Source organism: Gallus gallus, chromosome 2 (assembly GCF_016699485.2).
Source record: "Gallus gallus isolate bGalGal1 chromosome 2, bGalGal1.mat.broiler.GRCg7b, whole genome shotgun sequence".
NCBI classification, from domain to species: domain Eukaryota; kingdom Metazoa; phylum Chordata; class Aves; order Galliformes; family Phasianidae; genus Gallus; species Gallus gallus.
Window position 1 is genome coordinate 7419098 of NC_052533.1, and position 27711 is coordinate 7446808.

The window sequence follows — 27711 nt, forward strand, 5'->3', positions numbered from 1 at the left end:
ATCTTCATAGCTGAAGTGCTGCTAATGTTGCAATTCGTCTGTTTTAGTATTTAACTAGTAATTATTAGTGGCATACTCTTTGGGGTGATCAGCCCAAAGCTGCAGAGGAAGAGTGTCACCTTGGGTTTTTTTATAGACAACGGAAATTAGTTGATAATGGACAACAGTAATTGCTTGGATGACAGTGCACCTCTGGAGCTACATCACCACAATACATCAGTGAGGCCAAGAGCTTAGCAGGATTCAGAGAAAAGGGAATTAACAAAATGCAAACAAGATGTTAAAATGAATAAAAAATGGGATAGAGGATAATACAGAGGATAATTATAATGTAATTATATAAATATAATTATATAAGTAAGCACTGCAGCTTCATTGGGAACGCTGCATTCAGAGCTGTGCTCAGAGATGCTTGATGAGTATATTCTGAGGCTTGAACAATTCTAACACAGAGAAATCCAGAACTACTGGTGTTATTTTTGTAAAGGAGACCACAGAGGGAACATCAGACCAAGACATGGGACTAATCAGGTGTCAGCCTCTGGGTCAGATCTAGCCCATGGAGCCCAGTGTCCTGCCAGGAATCCAATACCCAACTCACTGCACCCTCCTCACATTTCCAGCATTTGAGTTCCAATCAAACACCATGATGTTGTTATCACACGTGGAGCTCATTGCCATGGGAAGCTGCTGAGAGAAGAATTCTGTGTTGGGGAAGAATCTGGAAACTCGTATCAAAACTAAGCATATTGCTATTGCTCTGATTAGCAGTAACACATTTAAGGGTACTCAAACTCTACAATTTAAGTCAAATTTTAGTTATTAGTATGAAGACAAAAGCAAAGCATCTGTCCTCTTTTCTTATACTATCTGAAAATTAATTCTGCTGTCTGCCCAGTTAATTCACCCTCCTGTACTTTCTGGTCAGGTATCTTCCGTACTGCTGTGTTTCCATGAACAAAAAGCATTCACAATCATCATGGTAACATTTAGAAGTACATTAAAAAAAAAAGGTTTTGCAAAAATATTAATGTCTCATAACATTAGAAAGTGTGTGCCTTGAAGCAGGTTGGTGAATACTTATTCTGTGGCTGATTCGGGCTGTCGTTACCGTAAGCTGTGCTCAACTCATCCTGATGCAATGCAATGTGTTCTGTGTTTTTATCTCACCTTTTGGTACAGACATCCTTCATTCAGAACTGCCTTCACCAGTAAAGTTGCTGCACTTGCAGAATCCCTGTTAAGCAATCTTATTTTCATATTTGTCAGATGAATGCACTCATGCTAGTTAGTGCTACTGGATCATAGATAACATTAGAAAAAAATAAAGATGTAAACAGAGGTAAAAAGAACCCACAACAATTTTACATGTTGAGAAGCAGCTCGATTTCATTTTTGGCCAGCGGCTTCTTCAAGCAGAGGGAGAAAATGAATAATTTCATTATCCTCTATTAAATTGGTATCGTATTTTCTTCTTTACAGTTTCTCCAATGAAAGCTACATGACCAAAATCTTGTTCACTTTTCATTGTGTTTTATTTTTAAGGTGAAATTTGAAAATGGGTAATATATCTGTGATTTTTTCCATTCCGTGGTTTTATTGCTTGGACAATATTGTTTCTGTTACAGCTTGTGAGCAGTGCTTTGTATATGTTCTTAAATAGATCTGATGCATGAAATGTTTCTGTGCTTCCTCGGGCTTTGAAGTCGTTAGAGCTAAGTATTGCCAAGTTGGCTAAATGTCTGGGTGGATGAGTTGCTGTACTGTCAGACCTCAGTGTTCAAGAAGTAATAATCCATGCAAAAAAAGAAAAGGAGTACAGACATTTTTTTCTTTAAAGGAATATATTTTTTGGCCTCTTTATTTCTCTTCTGGGTTTTGAGGTTTTGGTCACTGTAGTCAGGTTTTTCCTTTGCTTCGAGAAGGGCAGAAACTGATGGTTTATTCTTTTTAATGAAATTCAGTTTTCTCACGTGGCTCGCTGTGGGAGGAGGTTTGGGAAGGCTCCATGCATCATTATTTTCTCAAGATTGTTACTAAGGCAAATGCAAGGGAAGATGGGCTGTGAGACAGGTGTCTGGCTGGGTCTCCGATATGGGGTGAAAGATCTCCCAGGTGTATGGAGGCTCCATTGCCTGTGGGCTACCTTGGATGTTGTTGGAGTTTTTCTTAAAAGTTTATCATAGAATCACAAGGTTGGAAAGGATCTATAAGATCACCTAGTCCAACCGTCCTCCCATTACCCTTGCTACCACAAGCCACTAAACTGTATCTTGTAGTTTGGAATCTTGCTGCCCTCAACACTGGCTGCGCTGTTACTGTATGAGGATGGAGCCATAGCTTTGTTCTCTCCCTCCCTTCTCCCATTTGGAGGAGTTAGATCTTCTAACAACCTCTCCAAACATGCACGTAAGAGCTATCCTTTTTATTATGAATGCTTTCACTCTTAGGTTTGGAAGTGTATTTTGGACCTGAGTGAAGGGTCAATAGTTCAAGATAATCCTGGAAAAAGCTGGCTGGTACTATTCTTTAGCTGATGGCTCACTTGTCATTAGGGGACGATGTAGTTTGGGAGGAGCTGCCCTGCCTCAGCCAAACACTGTCTATGTGTTTCCACAGTGGGTAAAGTAATTGTACTTGGAACACCTTGTAAATGCTAGCAGACATTTGTTGTTCCTCTGAGGTGAAGAGTGAAATGGAAATTGATGCTAATAATCAACGTAATTATAAAGAATGCTGCTGGAAAGACTCCAGATCTCTAAGGGAAAAGTGGCATTTTAAGAGCCATGCTGTGGACTGAATGAAAAATGTGTGTCCAGAGAAGGGAAGCGGAGCTATGAGGAGTCTGGAGCACAAGTTTGATGAGCAGCAGCTGAGGGAGCTGGGGTTGTTCAGTCTGGAGAAGAGGAAGCCCAGGGGAGACCTCATTGCTCTCTACAACTACCTGAAAGGAGGTTGTAGTGAGGTGGGGGTTGGCTTCTGCTCCCAGGTAACAGCGATGGAATGAGAGGTAACAGCCTTAAGTTGCACCAGGGGAGGTTCAGGTTGGATATGAGGAAAAAAATCTTCTCTTGAGTTGAAAATATCTTTAAATAATTACTGCAAAATTAAGGAACTACTCTGAAGTTGTAGGCGAGTTTGATGTGCTGTGGTCATGTTATTGGTAGCAGTCCCTTGCTCATTCAACTTTATTAGTGCAGAATCAATATTTTCATTTAATATTTTCTGAATCATAGTCATCTTCAGTGGTACTTAATTGAATAAAACATAAGATTCACTTGAAATAGCTGCAGATACAAAGTACTGCATTTCTCAGAGGAAGAATGTTTTCATTTTGTTTAACCCAAAGCATCAGTTTATTTCCAAACATAATTGATACTGGCTTGCAAAGCATTCCTAGAGTACGTTAAATGGAATAGCCCTCACAACAATATTAGATTTATGGCAGATGAGTGTAAATAGTGCAATATTAGCTGTAATGGATTCTGGACTGTAAATACGCCATGATGTCCCACTGTGGATGGATCAGGATTCTCATTCATTAATGGCAGTTTAGATGTGCATTGCTCAAAAGGAATAAAGCACTGTGCTTTACATTATGCTCTGATTCGTTACACAAACTACAGCTGTGCATTTCTATAATGTTGAGCTGCAGGGTCAGATACAGACAAGGGTAAACCATAGGTCCTGGACCCAGTAAGGCTATTAGTGGCTGGAACCACAGGTAGAAACAGTTCAGCGGTTCAGTGAAGGGTGCATCAAATCTTAGCCAGAAAAACTCAGTAATAGCAAAGATGCTGTTGAGGAATAAACAGCCATGTGCTGGGCAGGTGGCAGGCAGAATATTCTTCTTGGGACTGTAAGTTATTTTCAGCAAGGTACAGTCTGTTAGAAGCATCTCCAGCACAGGAGAACCTTGGGTTGTTCAGCTCCTGGGTGCTGCTGAAATGCAAACGTGATAAATAAATAAATACATACACACACATAAAGAAGAGATTATTTTTCTAACAATGTCATTCCAATGAATTCCCAGTATGCTGACTATATTGATTGTATGTTCATGTGTCACTGGATTATTTCATGAAAAGATGCTTTTCAGTTTTGACTTCAGCTCACAAAAATGGATTTTCATTTATATTGCCTGCATTGCACATCTCTGACTGTGTAAGGAGGTTTTAAAATTGATGTGCCTTGCACTTTCAGCCACTTACAGTGCCACTTACATCCACTTTACAGAAGCAGAGTAATGTCAAGGAGCTTTAGTGCCTGACAGAAGAAGATGCATAGGTCTGTGCCAGGATGGAAGCTGTACCAGTCTTTTAAAGCAATCAAGTGTCTTTGATTATAGAAATTTAAGCCTCATTTACAGTGTAAAATCTGATGAAGATACTTACAATTTTTGTTTCTTGAAAAAAGATTCCTCGCAGGTAAATCAACTACCCTTTCTTCCTCATGGAAGGAAAGTCACAGGGAGGAAGGGTTCTGGTACCCAAGATGGGCTCCTTCAGCAAAGGCCTTTGTGTTTCAGAAGGATTTATTCTCCCATCTCTGTTTGTCTCCACTGCTGTTAAGTTTAACAAGGCATACTCCTAATAGGGATAAAATTAAATCTTTAAAAAGGCTATTTAACATAACTACTTGGAATACTGTAATAGTGTTGCTAAAGATTATGGCTGAGGTAAGAAAATTATAGTGCAGAGTTTATTTCTATCATTACCACAAGGGTAAGCCAACAGTCTCATGTCTAAAAGGTAACTACTGCATCATGACCATGTTGTTACGCTGTCAGTACAACTGAAGTGAAATCAGTTTCAAGAAAATACTGAATTAAAGCTTCCTTTCTAGACCATAACTGACTATACTGCTACTGGTGTAGTTTTCAATCACATGCAGCCTGTTCCTGGCATATAAAAAGGGAATAAGGTCTGCTGAAAATAGATTAATTTGTTTTGGAAAGCTTGCCTCTTGACTTCTCTTCTGGATATAATTAATAGCTTGATGTGTTGGTTAGGATTTTCCTATTAGTTTGACTTCTCTTTGACTACTGGAAGGGGCAGAGCAATCAGGCAAAGTATTACTGAGGCATCCTGTCCATTAAAGCTTTTTACATTCACCTCCCTTTCCTGCAGCTCGGATTTACTGGCAAACATGAATGTGTGTACTTTTCCCATCAATCTATTATGCTTTCTTCTCGTATTTCTCCTTTTAGAGAAGCTTTTACTTGTTTTGATATCACCAAACTGCAACATGAGGTGAAAAGTATTTAACCAGCAATTCAGTGCTCTGGATTATTTTATAAGGCAGATGGACTTCATTTTTTTCCACTGACCAACTTCTATTTCCACTATTCTGTGCTCTTTAAGTTTAAGTCTCTGTATGTCCTCTTCAGCAGCCACTTCCTACAGCAACACAAGTTTTGATCTGTGGAGGAGAACAAGAGAAATGAAAAGACTGCTGATTCAGTGAATAAATATAGGCCTTAAGCTGCCTTATTATCCCTAGAAAATGCATCCAAACGACTGTCTTTGGGTAATATTTGCAATAAAGTGCTAGTAGTGTTCTCAGGTATGATCAAATCTGTCCTCATCTTATTTAAAAACTCTGATCTGCTCTACAGAGCATGCAGTGATGGGTGTTGCAACTTTTCTTTTGCAGTATGAGTTCCTGCATGGCAGTGAGACTTCATAAGCTCTCCTAATGCAATTGCAGTTGTGAATGTTTTGCAGGTAGAGCTAAATACAGACCCAGAGCTTTCCAGAAGATATTGGTTATAGCAAAGCCTGTACACAGCCAAGCATGTGATGTGATGATGGGTCAGTGGTTGGACTTGATGATCTTAGTGGTCTTTTCCAACCTTAATGATTCTATGATTTGCTATTGCTCACTACTGCTGACATTTAGGCAACAGCAATTTAATTCCTTTTGCATCTCTTGCAACTATACTATAGGTTGGGTTAATAGAAGACTTTGTTGATGCCTGGAAGCTAGAGTGAACTCAGTTTTTGTATCTTTGTTTGGCATTGTTATTGTACTGCAAAGTATCTAGGCAGTTGCTTGTGCCACTTGAAAAGGTGATGCATCTGGTTTGTATTTAAATAAATATGGTGGGGACATCATATATGTGTAATTACAGAGATCTGTGAGGTATGTGAAGGAGATGTGTGTTAATTATTTGTGACAGGTATATGTCTTGGCTGTGATACTTTCTCACTGTCAAGCTCAGATTTCATACTTGCATGGATTCTTAAGAAATATGCATCTTCAGGGGGTAAAATGTGCATTCTTGCATCGCTTTTTTCTAGCTCCTAGATTTTGCAGTATCTCCAGCAATGCCTGAGTGCCTGAAGGGCCATTGCTGAATACCTGCTCTGTCTCTGCGGATTAATGAACATTATCAATGATGAGTAAAGTATGTCTTATCCCCTTTTAGTGGTCTTATGCTGTGCTCAGAGCTCAACTGTTTTCTGTAAGATCTCAGTAAAATGAAAATTATATATAGATCTGTGCATCCCTCATGCATGCATTCTCGTGTTACTTGCAAATCAAATAAATGGTTGGGAGCAGGACATTGCTGCTACTTTACTTGGCTTACTTATGCTACATAAGGCTGTATTCAGGCAGCTGTGTTTTATGTTGTACACTGTACATGGTGTGGAAAGTTTTCCACTTCCTTTTCTGTGTCATCTGGCTTGAGGTGAGATGGGAGCCTGACTTGGTGCAGCATTCTCAGAACTGAAGAGCAGCTCACTGAGGCAGGTAAAGCAGGGGCACGGTGCTGCTTACACACATCAACTCTCATCCACTGAAAATGAAACTTCTCAAAGGTATTCCAAGTGGCACATCAAAACTGCTGGTCAATTTCTAAAAAGCAGAGCAGTTGACTGCACCAAGTCAACTCCACACATCCTCTTCCTTCTCTTTTTTTTCCCCCAGCCTTGTAATAAAGACATACCTTACCTCTATGTTGAGCATTCTGGGTTGAGGATTCTGGCGTTTCCAGGTGGCCTGCTTTCCATAGGGTGTTTCTACTGGCTTTCAGAATACTGGTAACGAGTTTTATCCATCTTTGCTTTGGCATGTACACCGTGTGAGACGTTCACTTCCGAAGGGTGAGCACAGGGTGCTATGTTTGCCAGAACAAGTCTCATCCCAATAAATCTATAAACACCTGAAATAGAATCAGGACAGTGTATAAATGCTTGTAGCCATCACATTTCCCACCAGCAAATGAGGGCACTGGAAGCCATCCAGCTACAGTGTGCATGTCAGAGAGGCAGCAAACACACACCCAAGTGAAACATACTGCTGCAGGTGCCACATCTCGTGTCTTTGACTCTCTTGGTGCTGTACAGGAGCATCTGTGAGAAGTTACCATGAGCTGTTGGAGCAGGTCCAGAGGAGGGCCACAGGGATGCTCAGAAGGCTGGAGCACTTCTCCTATGGAGACAGGCTGGGAGCTGGGCCTGTTTAGCTTGGAGAAGGAAGGCTCTGGGGAGACCTCATTGTGGCCTTCCAGTACTTGAAGGGAGCTTGTAAGCAGGAGGGGGGGCTGGCTTTTAACACAGTCTGATAGTGATAGGACAAGGGGAAATGGCTTTAAAGTAAAAGAGGGGATATTTAGGTTAGATGTTAGGAAAAAAATCTTTACTGCAGGAGCGATGAGGCCCTGGCACTGCTGTCCAGAGAAGCTGTGGATGCCCCATCCCTGGAGATGATCAGTGCCAGGTTGGATGGGGCGCCAGGCTCTGATCTGGTGGGTGGCAACCAGCCCACGGCAGGGGAATGGAGCTCAGTGTTCTCTAAGGTCCCTTCCAACCTAAGCTGTTCTATGAAGCTATGAAATATAACACTTTTAAAATGAATGTATGTTATATGCATCCATCTACTTAACAGCATCAGTGTTCTGCAGAATTCCATTACTGAAAGTATACACATCATGTTGTAAGTTCAAGTATTTTTTTCTTCTTTTTCTTTTTGTTTAAAGCTGATGGAAAAGTAAATGAAAAATAACAACCATTGCAAAGAAAATTGTGCTTCATAAAGCAAATGTTCAAAAAGCCACTTGCTCCAGCTGTGGCTTTTATGTACAAGGATCTCTCAGGCAGTTGTATGTGCTTACATAAGATGTCTTTCACAACATTTACATTTAAACCAGTCATCATCTTATATGCAGATCATTTATACACCCTATAAATCACTGTTGTAGCTAAAAATGAAGTCAGGGCTCTCCCTTATCCAAGCAGTAGGCTACTAAATAGAATAATACATTTGCAGCTGTTTAGAGGTGTGGATTTTCTATTTGTGGGTAACTTTTCTCTGTTTTCTCATTTCGTTTTCATTTCATAGCATCATTGAGGTTGGAAAAGACCACTGAGATCATCTAGTTCAACCATTACCCCATCATCACCGTGCCCACTGACGATGTTCCTCAGTACCACATCTACTGTTTTCCTGACATGAATGTTTCAGTTATGGAATACAGATTGTGGCTATTTGACAAAGTTAAGTTTTGTATATATATATATATTTATATATTTATTAAATATATATAGAATTTATATATATATATATATATATAATTAGGAAGCAAATCCTTCCACTCCCTTCCAAAACAACAGACAGAAAGCACCTGTGCTGAAGCAACGAGGAAGGGATTCAGTGACACCCAAAAAATAACAGGAGAGGGGGAAATGGAAAATCAATCCCTGAGATCACGGGGAGCAAAAATATTAAGCCAGACTGTGAGGAGGAAAACTCTGAAAAAGCAATTTGGAGACGATTCACAGCTGGCACAGAAACTGGGCCCTCAGAAGTCTCTTGCACAGATAAACAAGCGAGGAAGAGGCATCTGTTGCATTACAGCTGCCAAGGTCACACCAGCAGGAACGGAGAGAGGGGAAGGGAAAAACCAGCAGCACTGTCCGTATTCCTCGTAGAGGTAACACAGTGCTAAACCTCTACGGCACTGCTAATGATGTGCCTTTGGAGTTGCAGTGGTGTATTAAAATATATGTGCTGGCTCAAAACTAACTCCACTGATGATCAGAAATAATGTTTTTGAAAAACGGAGGTAGAAAAGTCTGACACTCGGTACACCTGCTTGATCTTTGGGATAAGCAAAGTGAAGAGGAGACATAATCCAGAAGTGAGTAGAGCAGAGGCACTGGTCGTGCTCCCCAGAGATATGCTCCAATTTAGACAGGGAAGGGCCATGCAAAATAGCTCTAAGCTGCACACAAGTGAGCAGACTTCTTCACAGCCTGCCTCCTAGCACTGTCTCATTTGTTTACCATGAACTGAGAGATCCTGGAATTTGCAGCAGCAGCAAGAAACAGAAAACAGCAGAATACCGTGCAGCAGATAAACCTGTTATAATCAATTTAAACCACACTTCCATGCTCAAGTTAAAAAATAAATGCACCTGAGAGAAGCTTCTGTAATGCACAAATAGAGGCAACACCATGGGACTATTCCATAGACCCATGAGTCGTTCTTGCCATGCCCCTTGTCACTGTGTCCTCTGCTGCAAATAGAGGGAGACTGTCTCAGATAACTAGTTTTCAAGCTTGTAGAAACATTTTTAAGTGCTCTCCTTGTAGGAACAGATATTCATCGATGCACCTAATTGATGGCATTGACTAGATGAACTGGTTTTGATCTGTTAAGGGAAAATACCACATCAAATTGCTTCCTTAATGATCTTGGTCATAGGTAATGGAAATGTGATATATTTTTATCTGTAGCTATGTTCATAGTATGTTACTGTCTCTAGCACACTCAGAAAACCTTTGAAATCTTGGACATCATCTGAATGGATCCCTAAGCCACTCAGTGCAGCCTCTAAAGATTCACCTGGACATAAAGACTCACTTGTCGCTCTCCCTTGGTAGAACAGACATGTTGGAGACAACAGGAGAGGGATGGCAGAGCAAGGCTGGTGCAAGATAAAGTTAATTAATGCATATCCTCATCAACAAACCATGCTTTCAAAACAAAATTAAATTCTCCCTCTCCAAAGCTTATTCAGACAAACACAGAGCAAAGACTTCCAGAATGAACAGTCAGTATATCTTGCTGCTTTTCTGATAGAATGAGAGGTATTGACTTTAAGTTGCGGCAGGGGAGGTTCAGGTTGGATATTAGGAAACATTTCTTCTCAGAAGGAGTGGTGATGCATTGGCGCAGCTGCCCAGGGAGGTGGTGCAGACATCGTCCCTGGAGATGTTCCAGAGCCATAGAGATGTGGCACTGAGGAACATGGTCAGTGGGCTAATGGTTGGACTAGATGATCTTAGAGGTCTTTTCCAACCTTAACGATTCTGAGATTGCCTCTAAAAGCATAAAATACAGAGGGTTTTTTTTAACCATGCAACCCTCCTGGTTTTACAATGATCTCTGGTAGGATTTATAGGGGATATGCCATTGCTTTTCTGGTTGGTGATATTTTGTCACTGGGACTGCAAAGAGTGAGTTGGTCACCAGCATGGCTTGGCACATATGCAGAACCATAATAGTGCTACAGGCAGCCTGCCTTGCACAGACCCATCCCTCTCATTCCCCACTCTTTGACATCCCCTAAAAAAGTTGGAGCAGTGGGAGAATAAGGTAGCTGCAAACGTATAAACTCAGACTTGGAGATTAATTGGATTTCCTTGTCCATGCTCTTAAGAAGAGCATAGAATCTTAGAATTATTTAATTTGGAAGGGATCTTTAGAGTTCATCAAGTCCAACTCCCCTGCAATGAACAGGGACACCTACAGCTCCATCAGGTGCTCAGAGCCCTGTCCAGCCTGACCTTGAGTATCTCCAGGGACGGGGCACCGACCACCTCTCTGGGCAGTCTGTGCCAGTGCTCCACTGTCCTTGTCCACATCTGGATGCAGTACTCCAGGTGAGGTCTCACAGCGCAGAAGAAAGGGAGAGGGTCACTTCCCTCAACCAGCTGACCACGCTTCTTTTGATGCAGCTCAAGATACAGTTGGCTTTCATGGATCACATGGGCCTTTTTTCCAGACAGATACTGAAGGAACTAGCGGGAGCTCTTGTCCCCATCCTTCTATCTCCCTGGTAGAAAGCAGCACTGCTTTCTACTGAGCACAGCTCACCTTGTATTCTGTGCATTTGTTTTGATCCAAGCTACATCAATCATCCTTCAAACGTCTGAATGTTAAAATCCATGCCTACAACATTTTTACATGCTCCTCTCACCTTCTCCTTGTGGGTGTCTGTGCTGGCAGTCTGTCTCTCTTACTGAGTTGTCTCACTAACATCTGCTACCTCCAAAACACTGTATCCTGAAAACCATAGCTTTTAGGACTTTTCCTTTGTAACCTTCCTGGGAGTATGTTTTTACATTGCCGCAGATTGCCAGAGTACTTTCCTGGGCCATGTGTCCTCCCTGAGCTGGAAGCAAACCAATGGGAAGTGGTCTGTGCTGAGTGTGGAGCTTAGAAGGACTGAATGTACAAAGGCAGATCGTGTGGTGTGTTCTGCTGGAGGCAGCACATTACAGCACCCCAGGTACTAATGGGTTAGCTCCACTAAAAAGTTCAGATATGTAGCTCTTCATCTGGGACCTGGTCTTCATCTGGAGAGGGGAGAACATTAGCGGGCTATAGGAAGGTGCAGTTAATCAAGTACGATTCATTTCTACCCATTCTGCCCACTGGCTTCGACTTCCTTGATGGGGTAATGAAGGGGGAATTAATAACCTGGTGTGATATGGCCAGAACCCTAGGTTTCAAAGGAGCAGAAGGGCTCTGCATCCAATAACTCTACCTGCTGCTGCTGCAGGCTTATTAATGTCCTTGCTCAGTCTCTACTCCCTCCAACAGATGTGTGCAGCTGGCAGGCTCCCTGCGAGCATAGGCTGCTCTTGGATCTGCCCTCTGTAACACATAGTGGATGGGAATGCTCTGCACCAACTCCCATCACTGCTTCTGCAAAGGGGCTGCTCTGCATTCACAGTTAGCAGAAACATCCACCTGTGGATCAAAGACGGCCTAAGTAAACTGATCTGCACCATTTGGGGGCAAAAATAACAAACTGCTGCTTTCCCTAGCATACTTGGCTATAATGGGTGGTCAGAAACAATCCTTATTGTGCTTTAGCTACCAAGAGTGCATGGGTGCTCATAGCAGTGACTTTAAAAGTTTTAGTTTGGTTTTGTCTTTAAGAACCATTGCGGCATTATGTTCCATTTGCAATGTACAAGGCTCACAACAGCCTTGGAGCATGAGAGGGCATAATGGTTGTGGTAGTGATGGTGAGGGTGATGAAGATGGCCTCCAAGAATTCTTGGGAGCATTCTGAGAATGCTCCCATAGCACAGTTCTGTTCCTGCTGGTCTCAGGAGAATGAGAACAGGTCCTTCCACCTGTCAAAGGTTGCTCTTCTGGTGGGAGGGAAATGTTTGTCCTTCCACAGCACTGGAGCAGCTGACTGATGTTGAATGGGGATGCCATTTGGGTGACTGTAGCTGGCATTTGGAACATAGTATCATTAAGGCTGGAAAACACCACTAAGATCATCTAGTCCAACCATCAGCCCATCCCTACCATGCCCACTGACCACATCCCTCAGTGCCACATCTCCATGGTTCTTGAATACCTCCAGAGAGGATGATGACTCCACCACCTCCCTGGGCAGCCTGTGCCACTGCATCACCACTCTTTCTGAGAAGAAATGTTTCCTAATATCCAGCCTTCATGAACAGGCATGGAGTAATCTGCTCACACATCAGCAGGATGAGGCCATGCAGTGTGACCTCCACACTGTGGTAGGGCACCAACTTTATTGTTTGGCTGAATCTTATGAAAGATTAATCTTCCCCTATTACAGGATGAGAATCAGGATCTGCAAACCCCAGCAGATGACTCATGGCCACCTGAAGGGATGAGACCCCCTGTACAGGCAGGGAAGGCATAGAGGTACCACCATGCAGAGAGACCAGTGAGCTTCAGTAACACTGGAATAACTGTGCCAAAACACTCGGACGTGCAGTGGGAATGCTCAGTCGTAACGCACCTATGTAATGAGGTTAAGCCATATGCATTTGTATAGCTAACTGCTGGACTAATTAGCACAATTAACTTCCTATGTGCCCAACAACAAGGAAAAAAATAAAAAAACCTCTACAATGTAGGTCTGGCCATTTCCAGAGCTAGTGAAAACTGTGTCTTACATTGCTGACTGCAGAAGAATTGAACATGCATGGAGAGGGCGTGCAAGGGTTAACAGAGGAGAACAGACACAAAGAGATATACATCTTTTCAGTAGAAGTGTAGCTTAAGTTCAGTAATTGCCAGTGTAAGTACTGAAGGTCAGGGACACAGAGAATGATTCATGCAGTGAGAAGATCCATTCTGCAGAGGTTTCCAGGACGTACCGTGAAGAAGTGCAAAACCCAAACGGTTTTGTTTTGTTTGAATTCCTCTTGGGAAGAAAGACAGCAAAAGTGTGGAGTAAAGCGAGACTCCATTACTGCCCACAACAGGTGGGAAAACAGACCAAGGCAACTGGAAAACTCAAAGTGACCTACTTGTACAGCCCTTGAAAGCAATTCTGTTCATATGATTGGGGAAAAATACCTGAGTGGGAATAACCTCACTATAAACATCTATAGCATATTGTGACTAAAACTATTGGGACTAAAGAGATGAAATTGCAGTGTAAGCTGGGACTGTGTCATAGTACAACCCAGAAAGAGGTTGACACAAGCTGTTAGATTTAAGTGTAAATTACTGCTTCTTGCTTGAGAGGTGCTATTCACTCCTCTAATGAGCTGTTCCTGGATGCTGGTGGCTGGGACCGGGTGAGGTTGTCCAGTTTCCTACCAGCACAATTACACGTTGCAGATTTCTTGTGTTGTGGTTTGCATGAACTGGTGTGCTGTGTGATGGTGGAAACACAGAAATAGTGGTGGCTGGAAGCTGAGCTCTAGGAAAGCTCAGCTGAGCATCAAATTCACCCCGAGCGTAAGGAGCGATGGCATCCAGCAGAGCCATGGATTGCATCCAGTGGAGTTCATGGTTAATGCAACCTGGTAGCATTACCAGCAATGTAACATTACGGGTCAAATGAGGCGTAATCGCTTGCTGGATATATACCCTGATATTCCTTAGCTGGTGGTTTGCAGACTCAGCACAGGTCCCAGTATCACTCCTGAGAGGACACTGAGCTTTGTCCTACAGCACAGAGCAGGGCTGTGGGCCGGATGCAGGGGGCGTGGGGTTGGAAAGCAGCACCACGGCAGCATCAGAGCGCCCGGTGTGGAGGTGAGTGTGGGACCGCATTAGTCCCTGGCCCATTTACAGCATCCTTCACATCGCTCCAAGTTTTTGCATGGGCAGAGGCTATCAGAGAGCAATACCTAAGTATGCCTTGGGTATGACAGCCAGGTGGGAGGGCCGGGAAGGTCTGTTTGCGAGAAGAGCTCTGCTGCGCTGGGGAGAGAGCTCGGGCAGCGCGGAACAGAGCACGCTCCTGTGTCACCCCGTGGGCGACAGCGGCAATAAGAGACGCGCGAAGTGACCCCATCCCATTACGGACGCAGAGAGGACCAGAGGGGGCTGGGAGCACCTCCGCCCTCAGCATCCCATCGGTGGCAGCCCGCGTCCCCGCAGCATCCTCCAAACCCAGCGGGCGGCACAGTGCGCGGGGGCGGCGGGGCATGCGCAGCGCGGGGGCTGCCGGCGGGGAGGTGCGGAGCGCGGAGCGCGGCTCTGCCTCCCGGCTGCCCGTCGCCGGTTGCCAAGCAGTTATCATTGTTTCTGTGACGATTGCAGAGGCTGTTGCTAATTGAAGGAGCCCCCACAGCATCCTTCTCTCTCTCTGCTCCTGCTTTGATTTTAGAGGCTCAAAGGGGGAAGCCAGCTAGACTAGAGATTTTTTTCTGTTTTCTATTTTTATTTATTTTCTATTTTTTTTTGCCTTTTTTTTTATACACTGCATTTTTTATTTTGCGGGGGTGGGACATTTCTCAGCTGGTGATTAAGTGATGGACTAGTTACTCATCCCTCCAGTCTTTGTGTGTGTGTGTGTGTGTGCGTGCGTGTATGTCTGAACACACGCAGACCAGTTCACACTCACACACACACACACACACACACTCACACATACATTCAAATCCTCTTTGCCACTGCGGTGGGCACAAATAGGTGAGCATGACTACAGCCAAGGAGCAAAATGCATCAGGGAAACAAGCCCAGCAGCAGGATCAGGTAACGCTTCTTTTCCTCGATTTCAAACCAGTGTGGGATTTGCGTTGTGTAGCTCTGTGTTTCTTGTGTGATTTTTTGAATTCTATTTTATTTTGGTGCGCGTTCCTAAAATGGTCAACGGAGTCACCAGTCAGTGGCAGGAGGAAAGTGCTGTGCATCTGGGCTCAAGGTCTGCTGTCGGTGTGCGTGGAGGCTTGTGGGGGGGGGACGGGAAGGGGGGTGAGTTGTGCTATTTTTATCTGACTGCACCTCTTCCACCGGGCTGCAGATCTCTCCTCCGTATCTCGGTCCCTATGTGCATGTGTGGGGCAGAGTGCTGGGACAGAGGCCCCTTCTTGCTGCAGGAGGGTTATGGTCACCCTGCAGGCGGATGGAACAGTGCAAAAGTGGGGTTCGGCTCTTGACTTTGTGCAGCACTTTCAGGGATTTTTTGGGGGGGGGTGATGCCCCAGGGTACAGCATGTGCTGTCAGTGATGGAGGGCCACGAGGAGGTATAGCTCCCATGGACCTGATGGAAAACTGCAGTGCTTACACCGTATCTGAACTGAAGTCCTTTTTCTGGCTTATATTGGGTGCCCTTTGTGTTTCCATAGGGGTAGAAAAGTTAAAGACTTAATTTCCTCTGCCATGCCTGTTTGTTTGGGCTTGGGTTTTTTTTTGGTTGGTTTTTTTGTTTGTTTGTTTGTTTTTTTTGAGAGAGCATTTGTATTAAACGGCACTTAACCCAGACAGGATGAAATCTAAACTTTCCCTGTCAAAAAAGAAGAAAAAAAAAAAAAAAAAAAAGGAAGAAAAAGAAGTGACACATCCTCAGCTGTAAATGGCAGATACAGTTAGAGGTGGTGACACAAGGGACAGCAAAGGTGCACTGGAGTCACAGTGTCCCCCCACTGCCTGCGGGAGCACGGAGCATCCGCGTCTCCCCTTCGTCCTTCCCCATACACTGGAAGTTCTCTGCTCTCATCTTTGGTTAGGACAGCACAGGAGGATAATTTAAACAGATCTCTCAGGGCGCAAATTAATTCTTAAAATAGTTCCTCCCGACTTCGTGGGCTGAGAGCCTCGCACGTCGGTTATATATGTATGTGGTTTTTGGACTTGATCTTTTTAGGGAAATAACAAAAGGAAAAGTGTGGGGATTCCTACGGCACCCTCACAGCACAGGCAGCATGATAAATTCTCCATTGGCATGGTGACATTTCACTAATGGGCAAGGCAGGCTCGAGGGTTCTGTTGAAACAAGAGGAAAACAACTTTGGTACGGAGGGTGAAGTAACAATGGCTCTGACTGATCTCACCTCTGCCGTGCCCCACTGCTACTGGAATACCGATCTCTGTCTCTGTGTGCTGCTCCCTGCAGTCAGTCTGGCTGTGTTTCTGGGAGGAAGGCGTGCACGGCAGCCTTTGCTGAACACAGAAGGCTTCTGCAAACCATGTAGAAGGTTTGGTAACACAAGAAGCACGGGTTGGTTACCCTTTATAAAGGAGCACAGCTTTTATTGCAAGCGGTATTACCTGCCGAATGCCATCTTACTGCTGACTTGCCACTGCTTTGCTGCTTCACACTTCCTCTGTGAAGTATAAAAATGCCCAGGATGGGTCTCTAGTATTACACAAAATGTTGACTGAATGTATTCTGTAAGTGACTGAGTTGCAATTATATCCATATGGCATTCTTAAATAGTCTGAAAGTACATACTCTCTCAGCTCTGCCCCAGCATGAGCATGAGGCAGAGTTATTGGGCATACATAAATATCAATGATATTGATGAATATTAATGTTTGGGTCTACAAGCGACTTTGCTCGCTCCTAAATATTTTTTTTTTCCTTTTCATAGTATGCTGTAAGTAAAATGGCTTTTGCAGTGGGATGTTGAATCTAATCTGTGTCCATTGATTTCTGTGCACTTTTATCTTCTAACACCAAGTGCAGATCTAAACCTTCATTCTGTTCGAAATAGTTCATAACTTAAAAAAAAGAGGCTCTATCCGAATTCTGTTTCCAGCTGAAAATTGGCTTCTGTATTTCAAGGATTTCTGAGGTTCTTTTCTTGCATAAAAATGGTCAAGAAATTGAAAAATGTCTCTGGGAGAAAATTGAACACAAAGTGCTGGTCTGTAGAGGACTGAGGCTTCATAAGCAGCTGCTGCTGTCATAGAGGGATTGTGACCATCCCTTTTCAGTATCCCTGCCTGTGACATCCTTGGGATGCAGAGGCAGGCAAGTGGCACATTGGTTATGTCCTACCGTGGTAACCCAAGCAGAAATTGGGCGCAAAATGATGCTGTAGGAGCAGGGTGGGGAATGTTTAAAGAATATCTGCAGAAGTGCTGTGGGCATAAGTTAAAAATTTAATTTGGAGCTATGTATTTGTGGAAAAATGAAGGCTCTGCCCTAAGATTTGCAAATATGGTGATAATGAGAAGATCATTAGGATGTGGAGGTAAGCAATGCACTGTCTAACCTGCTTGAAGCCAGGGAATAAGCATCCTTTTCTTTCCTTTGTTAGTTAACAGCATTTCTGTAGTTTCCTCCTGATAAGCAACACTGCCCACCTGCAAACCAGTTAAAGTATTCAGAATTTTAATCATTTATCTCCATGCCGCTCAATTTCATGGTGCTGAACTTTAAGTCTTTTGGGCATCGCGAGCAGAAAACATTCTGTAAGATGTGTAATCAGGTCTCCTGCAGTCGTATTGGGATTGTTTGCTCAAGATGCAAGTCGGATGCAGCCACCTCTGTATGCTTTGATGTTTTTGCCACAGTTGAGGTTTTCTTGTTCACATGGTTGGAGATGGATGCAGTGCATTGTGCAGTGATTACATTTGGCTTTCTGCTCTATCAAGTGCTCAGAAGTCCCTAGAAAACCCTACAGGCACTAATAGTCTTGGCACCATGCTGAAGAGGACTAATGAATCTTGGTCTCAGTCTTGGGAACTGTTAGCTGGCCTTCTTTCAATGGTGTATTCACCTTTTATGAAATGTATTCAAGGGATGATTGGTTAATAACACTCACAATGAATGACTGTTCCCATTTCTTTTCCTACATAGAAGAGAACTGTCATAGACTTGGAGGGAGCGACATCCTGCTCCAGAATATGCTCATGTCCCAGACAACATTGTTGATGATTGTTTGCATGCAACTCTGTGTACAAGGCCAAATATTAAGTAAGGAGCCAAAATAGCTCAATGACTGCCTGTTATTGAAGTGGGCTCTGTGGAGGAGTAGCACCAGATTAATAGAACAGATCTGGCTATTAACTGTCATTAAGATAACCAATTTTGAACTTTACAGAACAGGTGAAAATCCAAATTATAGGTGTTTTCAAATGGAGAGAGAACACATTTGCCTTGGAAAACCTAGGCCAGCCTCAGGGATAAGAGGATGGAGAGATGAATATTTCATACTCCTAATGTTCTTCTGCCACTCTGTACTTCACAGAAATAGCCTGTAGTACGTTGCAAATTGAGTACAGTTGGAGTATCCAATATACTATGCTAAAACTTGTCCAAATAGGACAAGAAGTGTACATTGTGCAGGCTTTTTTCATAGATAGATAGTTATAAATTAGGTCATTCTGGAATTGTAGTAGCAAAGGGAGTCCATCCCTGTGTGTGCTGTTGTCTTCCTTCAAGGTCATAAATAGCTCCAACCATTGGGATCTAAGTCCTGTACTACCATTTCATTCCCAGAGTAGATTAAACTCAAATATAGGTTTGTGCTTACATTAGGAAGTTGTGTGGAACTGTGAGGGTGAGAGAAGTGCTACTGAGGTCCACAAGCTTGTATTATACAGATCTTCAAGAGGGAGTTATTTCAAGCCAGTTCTAGACCGGTGTGGATGTCAATTATTGATTGAACAGCGCCTTCTCATTTAGCTTCATCCAAAAGGAAGCCAGTGAGGCATGACTTAACTCATTTTGGATCTGCTTTATTCATCTGATGTCTGTCCAGCAAATCAGTGTATCTGGGTGCCCAGTATCTTGGTTAGCTCAGGCTTTATTGAAAGGCTGCAACAATCCTGATTCTCTGAGAATCTAAAGCCTCCTTCCATCATGTGAAATCGGCTCCAAAGAGTACAGGATCTCTCCACTTTGTAAAGCAGGCTGTACTGTAGCATAGGTTCAGATGCATATTACAACTGAATTTTATCTGTTGAAACAGGGAAGGGACTTTGCCCTTCCATTTTTCAGTAGCATCTCCAGCATATGCTAGACCAAAAAAAGCCAATGATGAATCCTCTATGTTTTAAGGGTTTGAGATATTGCATTCTAAGTTTGTGTTCAGAAGCAAACCAAGCCCCAGAAGCATTACAAGAGAGCTCTGATTTATGGTGCCATTAGCTGGCATAGTCACAGTCCCCACTGCAGCACCTCAGTGGCATAAAATCTATGGAGAATAATTGAGGAGCGCTGTGACATACCTCTGTGTTACCTAGATTCAACAGTGGGCAGGAAGGAGCTTGGCCTGGGGCTGTTGAACAGGTGGGAGTGAATCTCCCAGGAGATGAGCTAATTTAGCATATTATCTCAGTGACTTGTGATAGCAAAATTCCTGGATTCTTGTCTAGAATTGGAAGCTGTCATATACCAAAGGTGAGTCCCTGCTCATGAGAATCATTCTTTCTTGCTGATTTGCTGCAGTATTCTGGCTTTGACTATTAGAGCTGTGTAGAAACAACAGAGCAGTGTCCACTTGCAGAAGGTGTCTGGCAAAGAGAAAAGAAAGAGGAGAAACCTAACTCAAGACTTGCGTGGAAAACCAAGTTGTTGGGCTTTTGTTTGTTTTATTGGAAGTGTTTAGTATTAGATGTTGAAGTGCATAATTTTTTAAAGACATAATTTTGTTGATATGAAACAATACCATTGTTTCCCGATAACAATTCTCTAAATTACGTATCTTATTGTAGACTCAACAGAGGTTTTCTTCAGGAAGTTTTACAGATCATTTGTATTTCATTCTGTTAATGATATCTGCTCTATTTCTCAAGAGATTAAATTTCCGTAATTGTGCTCCTGAGAACACTGTATTCAAGAATATGAAATTGCATCACATTGGCAGTCTTTTCAAGCTGTTAATTTTCTATGAGGAACACAGGCAGCTGAGAAACGGGGAGGAGACAGAGATGGAAAGGGACATTGCTGGCATAATGGTGGCATCTCAGAAGGAGAAGACTAGAAGAAGAGCTTTTTTGGTGTTCAGTACTGAAATGGAAGTTCTTCTGGAAGGCCTCAGATTTGTCAACATTGCATTGTGGCTGTTGAGATATAGGTATGATGAGCAAAGGATTGATGCATTCCATTGGATGCTTGAGATTGTGTAAACTTTGAACTGTAGCTACCGCTTGACAGATCAAGCGGAGACTGCCCATAGGATGTGCTCAGCCACTTGTCCTTGGGTCAGTGCTGGTGGTGTGCCGCTCTTTCCATTCCTGACACAGAGGTGTCCCTGTTTATTGCAGGGGAGTTGAACTAGATGACCTTTAACGGTCCCTAACAAATCAAACGATTCTATGTTTTTATTATAATCTTATGTTGCAGTCTTTCTCATTAAGTCTTTCTTCTGCTGATGGTGTCAAGACAGAATAATTTGTCTCTGAAGTTGTTTCATTTATCTAGAGTTTAGGAGACTGGGACTGAACTCAGAAAGAAAAAAACTCGGATTTGCACAGATTGCAAAAGTGAGAGAAGGGAGGGGAGCACTTTCAGCAAGTTTTCAAAGCCTTTCTAGAACATAACTTTGGAGAGGGAACTATATTTGAAAGTGATCAAGAACAGTAGGCTGAGTTAATATCAATTTCTGATTAAAGAACCAAGTCTGAATGGGGTTATCAGGTGGCTGTGAGGGATGGTACAGTGGTGAGAGCATGGGATTTAGTGCTCATTGTGCTGCAGACTTCCCTTATGTCTCTGAGCAGGTGCGTTAGACTTAGGGCCATGGTGCCAATGAGCAGCTTCTGTCTGTTGTTAGCTTACATTGAAAGGAAAAGCACAATCTCCTGATACGAGGTTCTGAGATACTGTAGTAACTCAGGATGCACAACTGAGTACTTGAAATGTTAGAGATGCTATAATGAGATGGAAAGCACAGCAATGATAGCAGAGCAGGAAGGTCCTAGGCTGCAGCAAGTGAGGAGTCCTGGCTCCACCCTTCTGGTTATTAAAGTGTATTGCATGCAGCTGAGCTCCCCTGGGTTGGCCCTGCCTTCCCACCAGGTGCTCAATCACTGCTTCAAGCCCTGACTTAGCATTTCTGCTACAGATGAACTCCTTGATGTTTAGAGAAAGTATGGCAAAAGTCATAGGAGAAATCTTGAAAGTTAAAACTCATTCTGAAGCATCAGATATGAATAAGAATTTCATCAGGAAGCGATCAAGAATAAAGGTAAATCCTAGAAGGACTTTGAATAGTTATAAGCAGACTTGCAAATGAGAGAGAGTACGTATAAAGAATTTTGGGATTGCATCTGATTCTAAGATTTTGGGAACTGGAAGCAATTTTCGACTTTGAGGCAAGATACAGATCTTTCAGTTCTCTCTTGCATAATGCAGAAAGACCTTTTCCAAGAAGGAGTAATTTGATTTTTTTTTTCTTCAGTAGGAATACTGTGGTATAATTAGGAGCCCATAGAGATGAAATGAGAAAGTGAGTAAAGGGATAATGATAAGCCAGAGATATGTGTGGTTGAGGATAAGAACGAAACCTTTCAGAAGAGGAAGGCAGGTGGGCAAGAGAAGCAGGGTGAAATTCAGGGTCTGTGGGCTGATGGAACATCTTTTCCTGAAGGTCAGGCTGAGGCTATGAGCCAAGGTTGAAGCCTACAAGCCATGGATGAAGCTCAGAGCCTGTTACTTGTAGGTACAAAGCGCTTGACAAAAGTTGTGGATGTTGCGGAGAGAGCTGTTGGGAGGGTTTATAACAACTAGTGGCACATCCCACAGGGAGGTGATGGCAGCAGCAGTGGAGCAGGAGGAGAATTAGAGAAGGTCATGTTGTGTAGGGTTAGGGTGATAGTCCTCGGTATGCCAGTCATGTTGGACATACTACTTAATAGGGTAGTAACTTAAGCCTCTGCCTTCCATTTCATCACATGGGAGTGTATAGTGGGAAGGAAACAGGAGCTGGTTTTGCCAGGAGATCCCTGGAGGAATAAGACTTCTTGCACAGGAAAAGGGCTCTGCTTTCCTCATTCTCCCTCATATAACCCATCCTTGGGTGTGCTCATAGTGCCCTTACTGCTGCTGAGGTAAAGCTTTTTTGAGAGAGAACCTGTGTGCTGGATGATGTATGGCATCGGTCTGGCAATGTATGGCTATTAGTATTATGAGATACGGTTTTGTGAGCAGAACTGCAGGTGGAAACTGCAGATAGAGCATTTCTCAGAGTGGGATTTGTCCTGGCCTGCTGGGTAACAGCTGGTCACAGGTGCGTAACAAGGACTTCGTTTTGAGATCTTCTTGTGTTCAACACCCCTGCATCATGGCCATGCCTCCAGGCTCCTCCAGCAGCCATAGGGAGAGAGGCTGGAGAGAAAACAAGGCAATCTCTGTGTCTCAGGACTCAACTGTTGGTTGTTGTGTTGTCTTTTGTTTTTCATTAACCCTTCTGCTTACCTCCTTATCTTTGTCAGCCTGAAAAGCAAACGGCTGTTGTTTTTGTTATTTATAAAACTAACAGAGATAGAACTGAATTTCATCTAAAGGCTGACAGTGCCTTGATGAAAGTAGCTTGTATTACTGCTGAACTGCTGCTGAGCTTGAAATTGGAGAGATAATAAGCCTTCAACGGAAGCAATTAGTCTGCAGTTTTTGACTCCATTACCTTCACTTATGTTTGTAGCAGATATTTAAGGCTTAGTTGTAGTATATTATTTTCAGAAGTGAATCCACAACTTAGAGATTAACTTATTGCTAATTTAGCTTGTCAAAGATACCATAATAAACATGTAATTGGGCAGGCAGGGGGGAAATGTATACAGTGGCATATTATTTGGTGTATGTTTTGGGTCTTTAATTTAGGTTAATTACACACCAACCAACCTCTCAACTCTTTTCGTGCAGAGTTTAAGGGGGAATGCTATTTCACCTTCATATGGCTGTAGGATTTAATGCACATTACATTAAGTTGTAACCAGCCTTGAGTACACTGACAACCTCGTGCTTTGGTCTTTCCATTTTTATAACCAGGAGCAAACAAGCCTTTTTTTAAATGCATATGCAGTGTTTTGTGACTCCTTGTAGAGAGAAACTCAAGGACTTAGAGGGAAAACTTGTGCGCAGTAACCCATATTAAAATGAGAGGAGGAAGAGACGGGTGATAATTTACTAGCTGTATAAAACTAACTGCATTGTAAATGACGTAACCTGAAGGAGGTGGTAAGCAAAAACTTCAGGTTTTTTATTATTTTGAGACGTCATGGCACTGGATTGAAGGAATTGCTCAAGGTGGGAGCAATTTTTTAAATATTTCTTAAATTTCAATTGCTGCCCTAAGCGTAGTAAGTATTACCTGTGGGGTGACCTCACTGCAGCCTTCCAGAACCTAAAGGGAGCCTATAAACAGGAGGGGAGCCAATCCTTTGAAAGGGTAGTTAATAGCAGGTGAAGGGGAATTAGTTTTAAGTTGAAGGAGGGAAGATTTTGATTGGATATCAGGGGGAAGTTCTTTACTATGAGAGTGGTGAGGTGCTGGCACAGGCTGCCCAGAAAGGCTGAGGATGCCCCGTCCCTGGAGGTATTCAAGGCCAGGTTGGATGGGGCCCTGGGCAGCCTGGTCTAGTATTAAATGTGGAGGTTGGTGGCCCTGCATGTGATGGGGGGGTGGGAGCTTCATGATCCTTGAGGTCCCTTCCAACCCAAGTCATTCTATGATTCTGTGTTATGGGAAATATATATTTAAACCTTGTTTCTGCTACTGAAGCAATCCGGACACTTCACAGTTTAGAATCTAACAATAGTAGCAGCCTTCTCTTTCATATTTTTATGTCTCAGTATCTCTAATGTAAATGTCCATTTATAAATATTGCCAAGAATGCTAATCTACTGAATGTAATGACTTTTTGAGATTAATCTTGCTGAAATTAATCTGTGGAGCATTCAGTTATGTTAAATTCTTTTCTGTGTTCTGTCCCTTGTAAGGTGTAATACACGGCTTTACGTGGATTATATTGATGCTTGACATTGCTTTTGCAAATCATGTTATGATTACATGTTTTATTCTCACACTCAAACTTAAATGGGGCAGATAAATCAAAGGACAGTTTGGGAATGTAAGGAGCAGGAAAATTTAAGGAGTTATTGATTATTTACCTGAGAAAATTTACCTTTCTACCTACAACATCTTTGAGATTTTAAGGTTGATATTAAGTAAAGAGATTGCGTCTTTCTTTATCCTGGGGTTGCTGGTTTCATCCTGTTCTCAGCCCTCTAACAGTGACGTAGCAGTGAACCTAAGAACCTTGCTCTTCTCCTCTCTTGGTCTATACCACTGTCTGTGCTTCTTCCTCTACGTTATATACTTGGCAAGGGGAGGAGGCCAACCAAAAAGGAACAGTGTTTATTAGGCAGACTGGTCTCCAGTCCAAGCACAACTCTGTTGTCTTGGCCCTGGCATTTCGTGCAGAGAAAGGAATACAAAGGGCTGTCAAAAGAGTTAAGGATGGGCATATCCCTTAGGTACACTGCCCAGTATCCTGTAGCAAACTGAGGCTTTAAACTTGCAAATGCAAACAAGTTGTAACTAGCAGTTTTATTCCAAGCAGCCTATTCTATTTTCATGTGGCTTTTATCATAGAAAGAGACGAATATTTTAAGTGCCTCTTCTCTGCACATTTCTCACATGACTGGGAAAAATACTTAAGAGAAATTTGACTTCTTACAGAAATGCAGTTTGAGCTTAGGGCCACAACATAAATCAGGTCACGTTTGCACTCTAGACCAAGGTTGCAGGTCTCTTCATCAGTTGCTTCAGAAGATTTATTGGAGCATCTGTTAGCTCACATCCCCTTGTATGTGGCAAAATACTATTCACGTGAGTCTTCTCCTGACCTGGAGGTGGGAGCTGACTGGAATGCTCATGGAGACCAGGACTGTAGGTCTCCTGCCACTATGACGGCTGGTATTTTTCTTAGACATTTCTGTAGGTTCCTAGAAATTCCTGTAGTTTCTTATAAATTTGAGAACTTCTTTGGCCAGTTAGCATCTGGTTGGGTTGGTAAATAAATTGTTGTACTGTGTCTCATGCCAGAAGAGAGCAATTAATTTTGCTTTTCAGTGGCCTAGTGTGAGTTCCAGAAAGACTGCAGTGATTGATAGCGCACAGCCTGTTGTCATAGCCTGAGCCCAGATTTAAAGTCTTCAGCATTCAAGTGTACAGGGCCTTTCTGTATGTTAGAGGTGTTTGAAATTACGGTGTATTGTTTTTTTGCTGTAAAACGCAGTCCATCCACAAAGAGCTATTTCCACTAAATCTCCTAACTCTAAATATTCTGGGAAACCTTTCAAATCTCCAAGCTGAACATGGTTGGACCATAACTGTAAATTTGCTTAAAAAATAGTTACATTAAAGAATTTGAGCATCTGCATCAACCTGGGTAATCAAAAAGGATGTAAATTCATATATGAGAGGATGGAGAATTACCAAAAAGCTCATTGTTCTAAACATTGTTTTCTGCAGCCAGAAAACTTCCTTACTTGTTGTTGTTGTAGGCTTAAATACCTGAAAATTGAAACATCTTGTTCTGATTTGTGACGCAAGTAGAGTTATTTTCAGTTCCCAATTAATATCCCAAAAACCTGTGGGGTTGGAAAGCCCTTCCTCATCTTGCTTTACTAAGAAAAGAGATCTTGGCTGACTCCTACTTCTGTGTAGTAATACATTCTGGATATACTGTTTTTGGCATGCAAAGATAGAAAGTATTTAAGTCAACAGTGCGTGTAAAATACACCTGAGAAATAACATGTACTTGAGGCTAAAAATATGATCTAAAATAGATCCTAGTGGGATGCTAGATGTTCAGAGTACTTCGAATCCTCCCATTGAAACTAGAGCTTGTTTCTCTTTGCTTTTGTTTCCCAGTCAGCTTCTTTCTTTCTTTCAGTCATCCTTTTCTTGACCTGTATGAAAAAGTTTGAGTAAGAATTCTTTCTCCAACTAAGTTGCTGCAGCACCATCAAGTGTAATACACAAGTTCTGCTTAGTACTGCAGAGAAGAATGGATGTGCTGGAGGTCTGGGGAAGCACTTAATGAAAGAGCATAATGAAGCTGCATGTGTGTGTTCTTTCTCTGGGGAGTCCCTATGTAGGGAATAATGATAAACATTCAAATGATGTTCCATATCGTGTTTCATACTGTTCTATCCAGGTTCTTATACTTTTGGTCAGAAATACTTAGGGGCTGCTAGAAACACGCCCTCTGATATCTACTGAACATATGTATTTTTCTTTGAGTGGCCCATTTCTTGAGTAAATGTTTTTTGTCAGTCAAGGAGAAATTGTTTTTGTGAGGAAAAAGGAATTAATTTGCTTTCAGCCAATCACAACAATTCTGTGCTTTTACATGTGGTTGGCTGCTCGTCAGGTGTAATGCATAACTTTTACTTAGTTTTATTGCTGCAACTGATGATAAAACAAGAGATGACAGTTTCTGTAAGGAGACTGAATTTAAGTGACACTCGGATGTTTATACTTCATTACTTTTCATTGACTTGACAGTTTCCATAGAGCTTATTTCCCTCCTATAAGCCTTCAATTACCAAATGAAGATTAGTCCGTGGCTCCAAGCCAAAAGACTGTTGAACAGCTTTTTTTAAATTCTTTATCATCACGGATGTTACAACTAACTCAAGAATAAATCAACCAAGTGGAAACCTAAGTTTGCCTGGAAAAAGCTTGGCATTGATGTACTCATTTGCTCTAATTGTCCTTTCAAATGTTATCCATTGCTACATTTCATTTTCTTTCATCTCTGGAGAGGGAAGAGAGAATACACAAAAATGCGTATTAAGCCATGCTATTAGTTTAAGCCAACAGAACAGTAATGCAGTGTTTGCTCTCACCTACACCAGCACGGGGCAGATGGATGTGGATGGCACTCCTCTGTATGAACACTGAGCAATCTGCAGAGCCTTGCTGCGGTAGCTGGAATCTGGCAGGAGGTGACCAGTTAACACAAAAAGCCAGGAAGGAAATCAAATAGCTGTAGGAGATGCTGAAATCAACACATGAGAAGAGGTTGCTTGCAGAATTTTGAGTCTACACAATAAATTATTGCTGGCAAATTAAACTACTGCCTACTGCTCAGTGATGTTAGAGAACTGGAAATAATGAATATTTTGTCCAGGCAGTCATCTACTGTCTTTTACTGAAAAACAAGTAAAACCCCAATGAGAAAGAAGACTAATTAATCATTACTTCATGTAACTTTTACCAGCACAGTACAGTCCTGACATTTGAGTCCAAAGTGTGCAGTGGTCATTTAAGCTAGGC

The 27711-nt window shown here is 42.5% G+C and overlaps 1 protein-coding gene and 1 long non-coding RNA gene across 5 annotated transcripts in view; one reads left to right on the forward strand and one right to left on the reverse strand.

The window, feature by feature from the left end:
* Nucleotides 1-27711, forward strand: part of DPP6 (dipeptidyl peptidase like 6) — a 490036-nt gene that overhangs the window by 250589 nt on the left and 211736 nt on the right. The window contains exon 1 of one of the 4 annotated variants that reach the window (XM_004939152.4): nt 14684-15222. The exons of the other annotated variants lie outside the window; for them this stretch is intronic. Coding sequence (XP_004939209.1) covers nt 15166-15222 — 57 coding nt within the window. The 5' untranslated portion in view covers nt 14684-15165. Of the gene's footprint in view, nt 1-14683; nt 15223-27711 lie in introns of those variants that run through there. 4 annotated transcript variants of the gene reach the window in all.
* On the reverse strand, nt 1543-27569 carry LOC121110084. Its single transcript, XR_005857512.2, has 4 exons — nt 27282-27569; nt 6958-7168; nt 4395-4589; nt 1543-3942 (listed from the first exon to the last, which is right to left on the reverse strand). It is a non-coding gene; the product is annotated as an uncharacterized LOC121110084 (long non-coding RNA).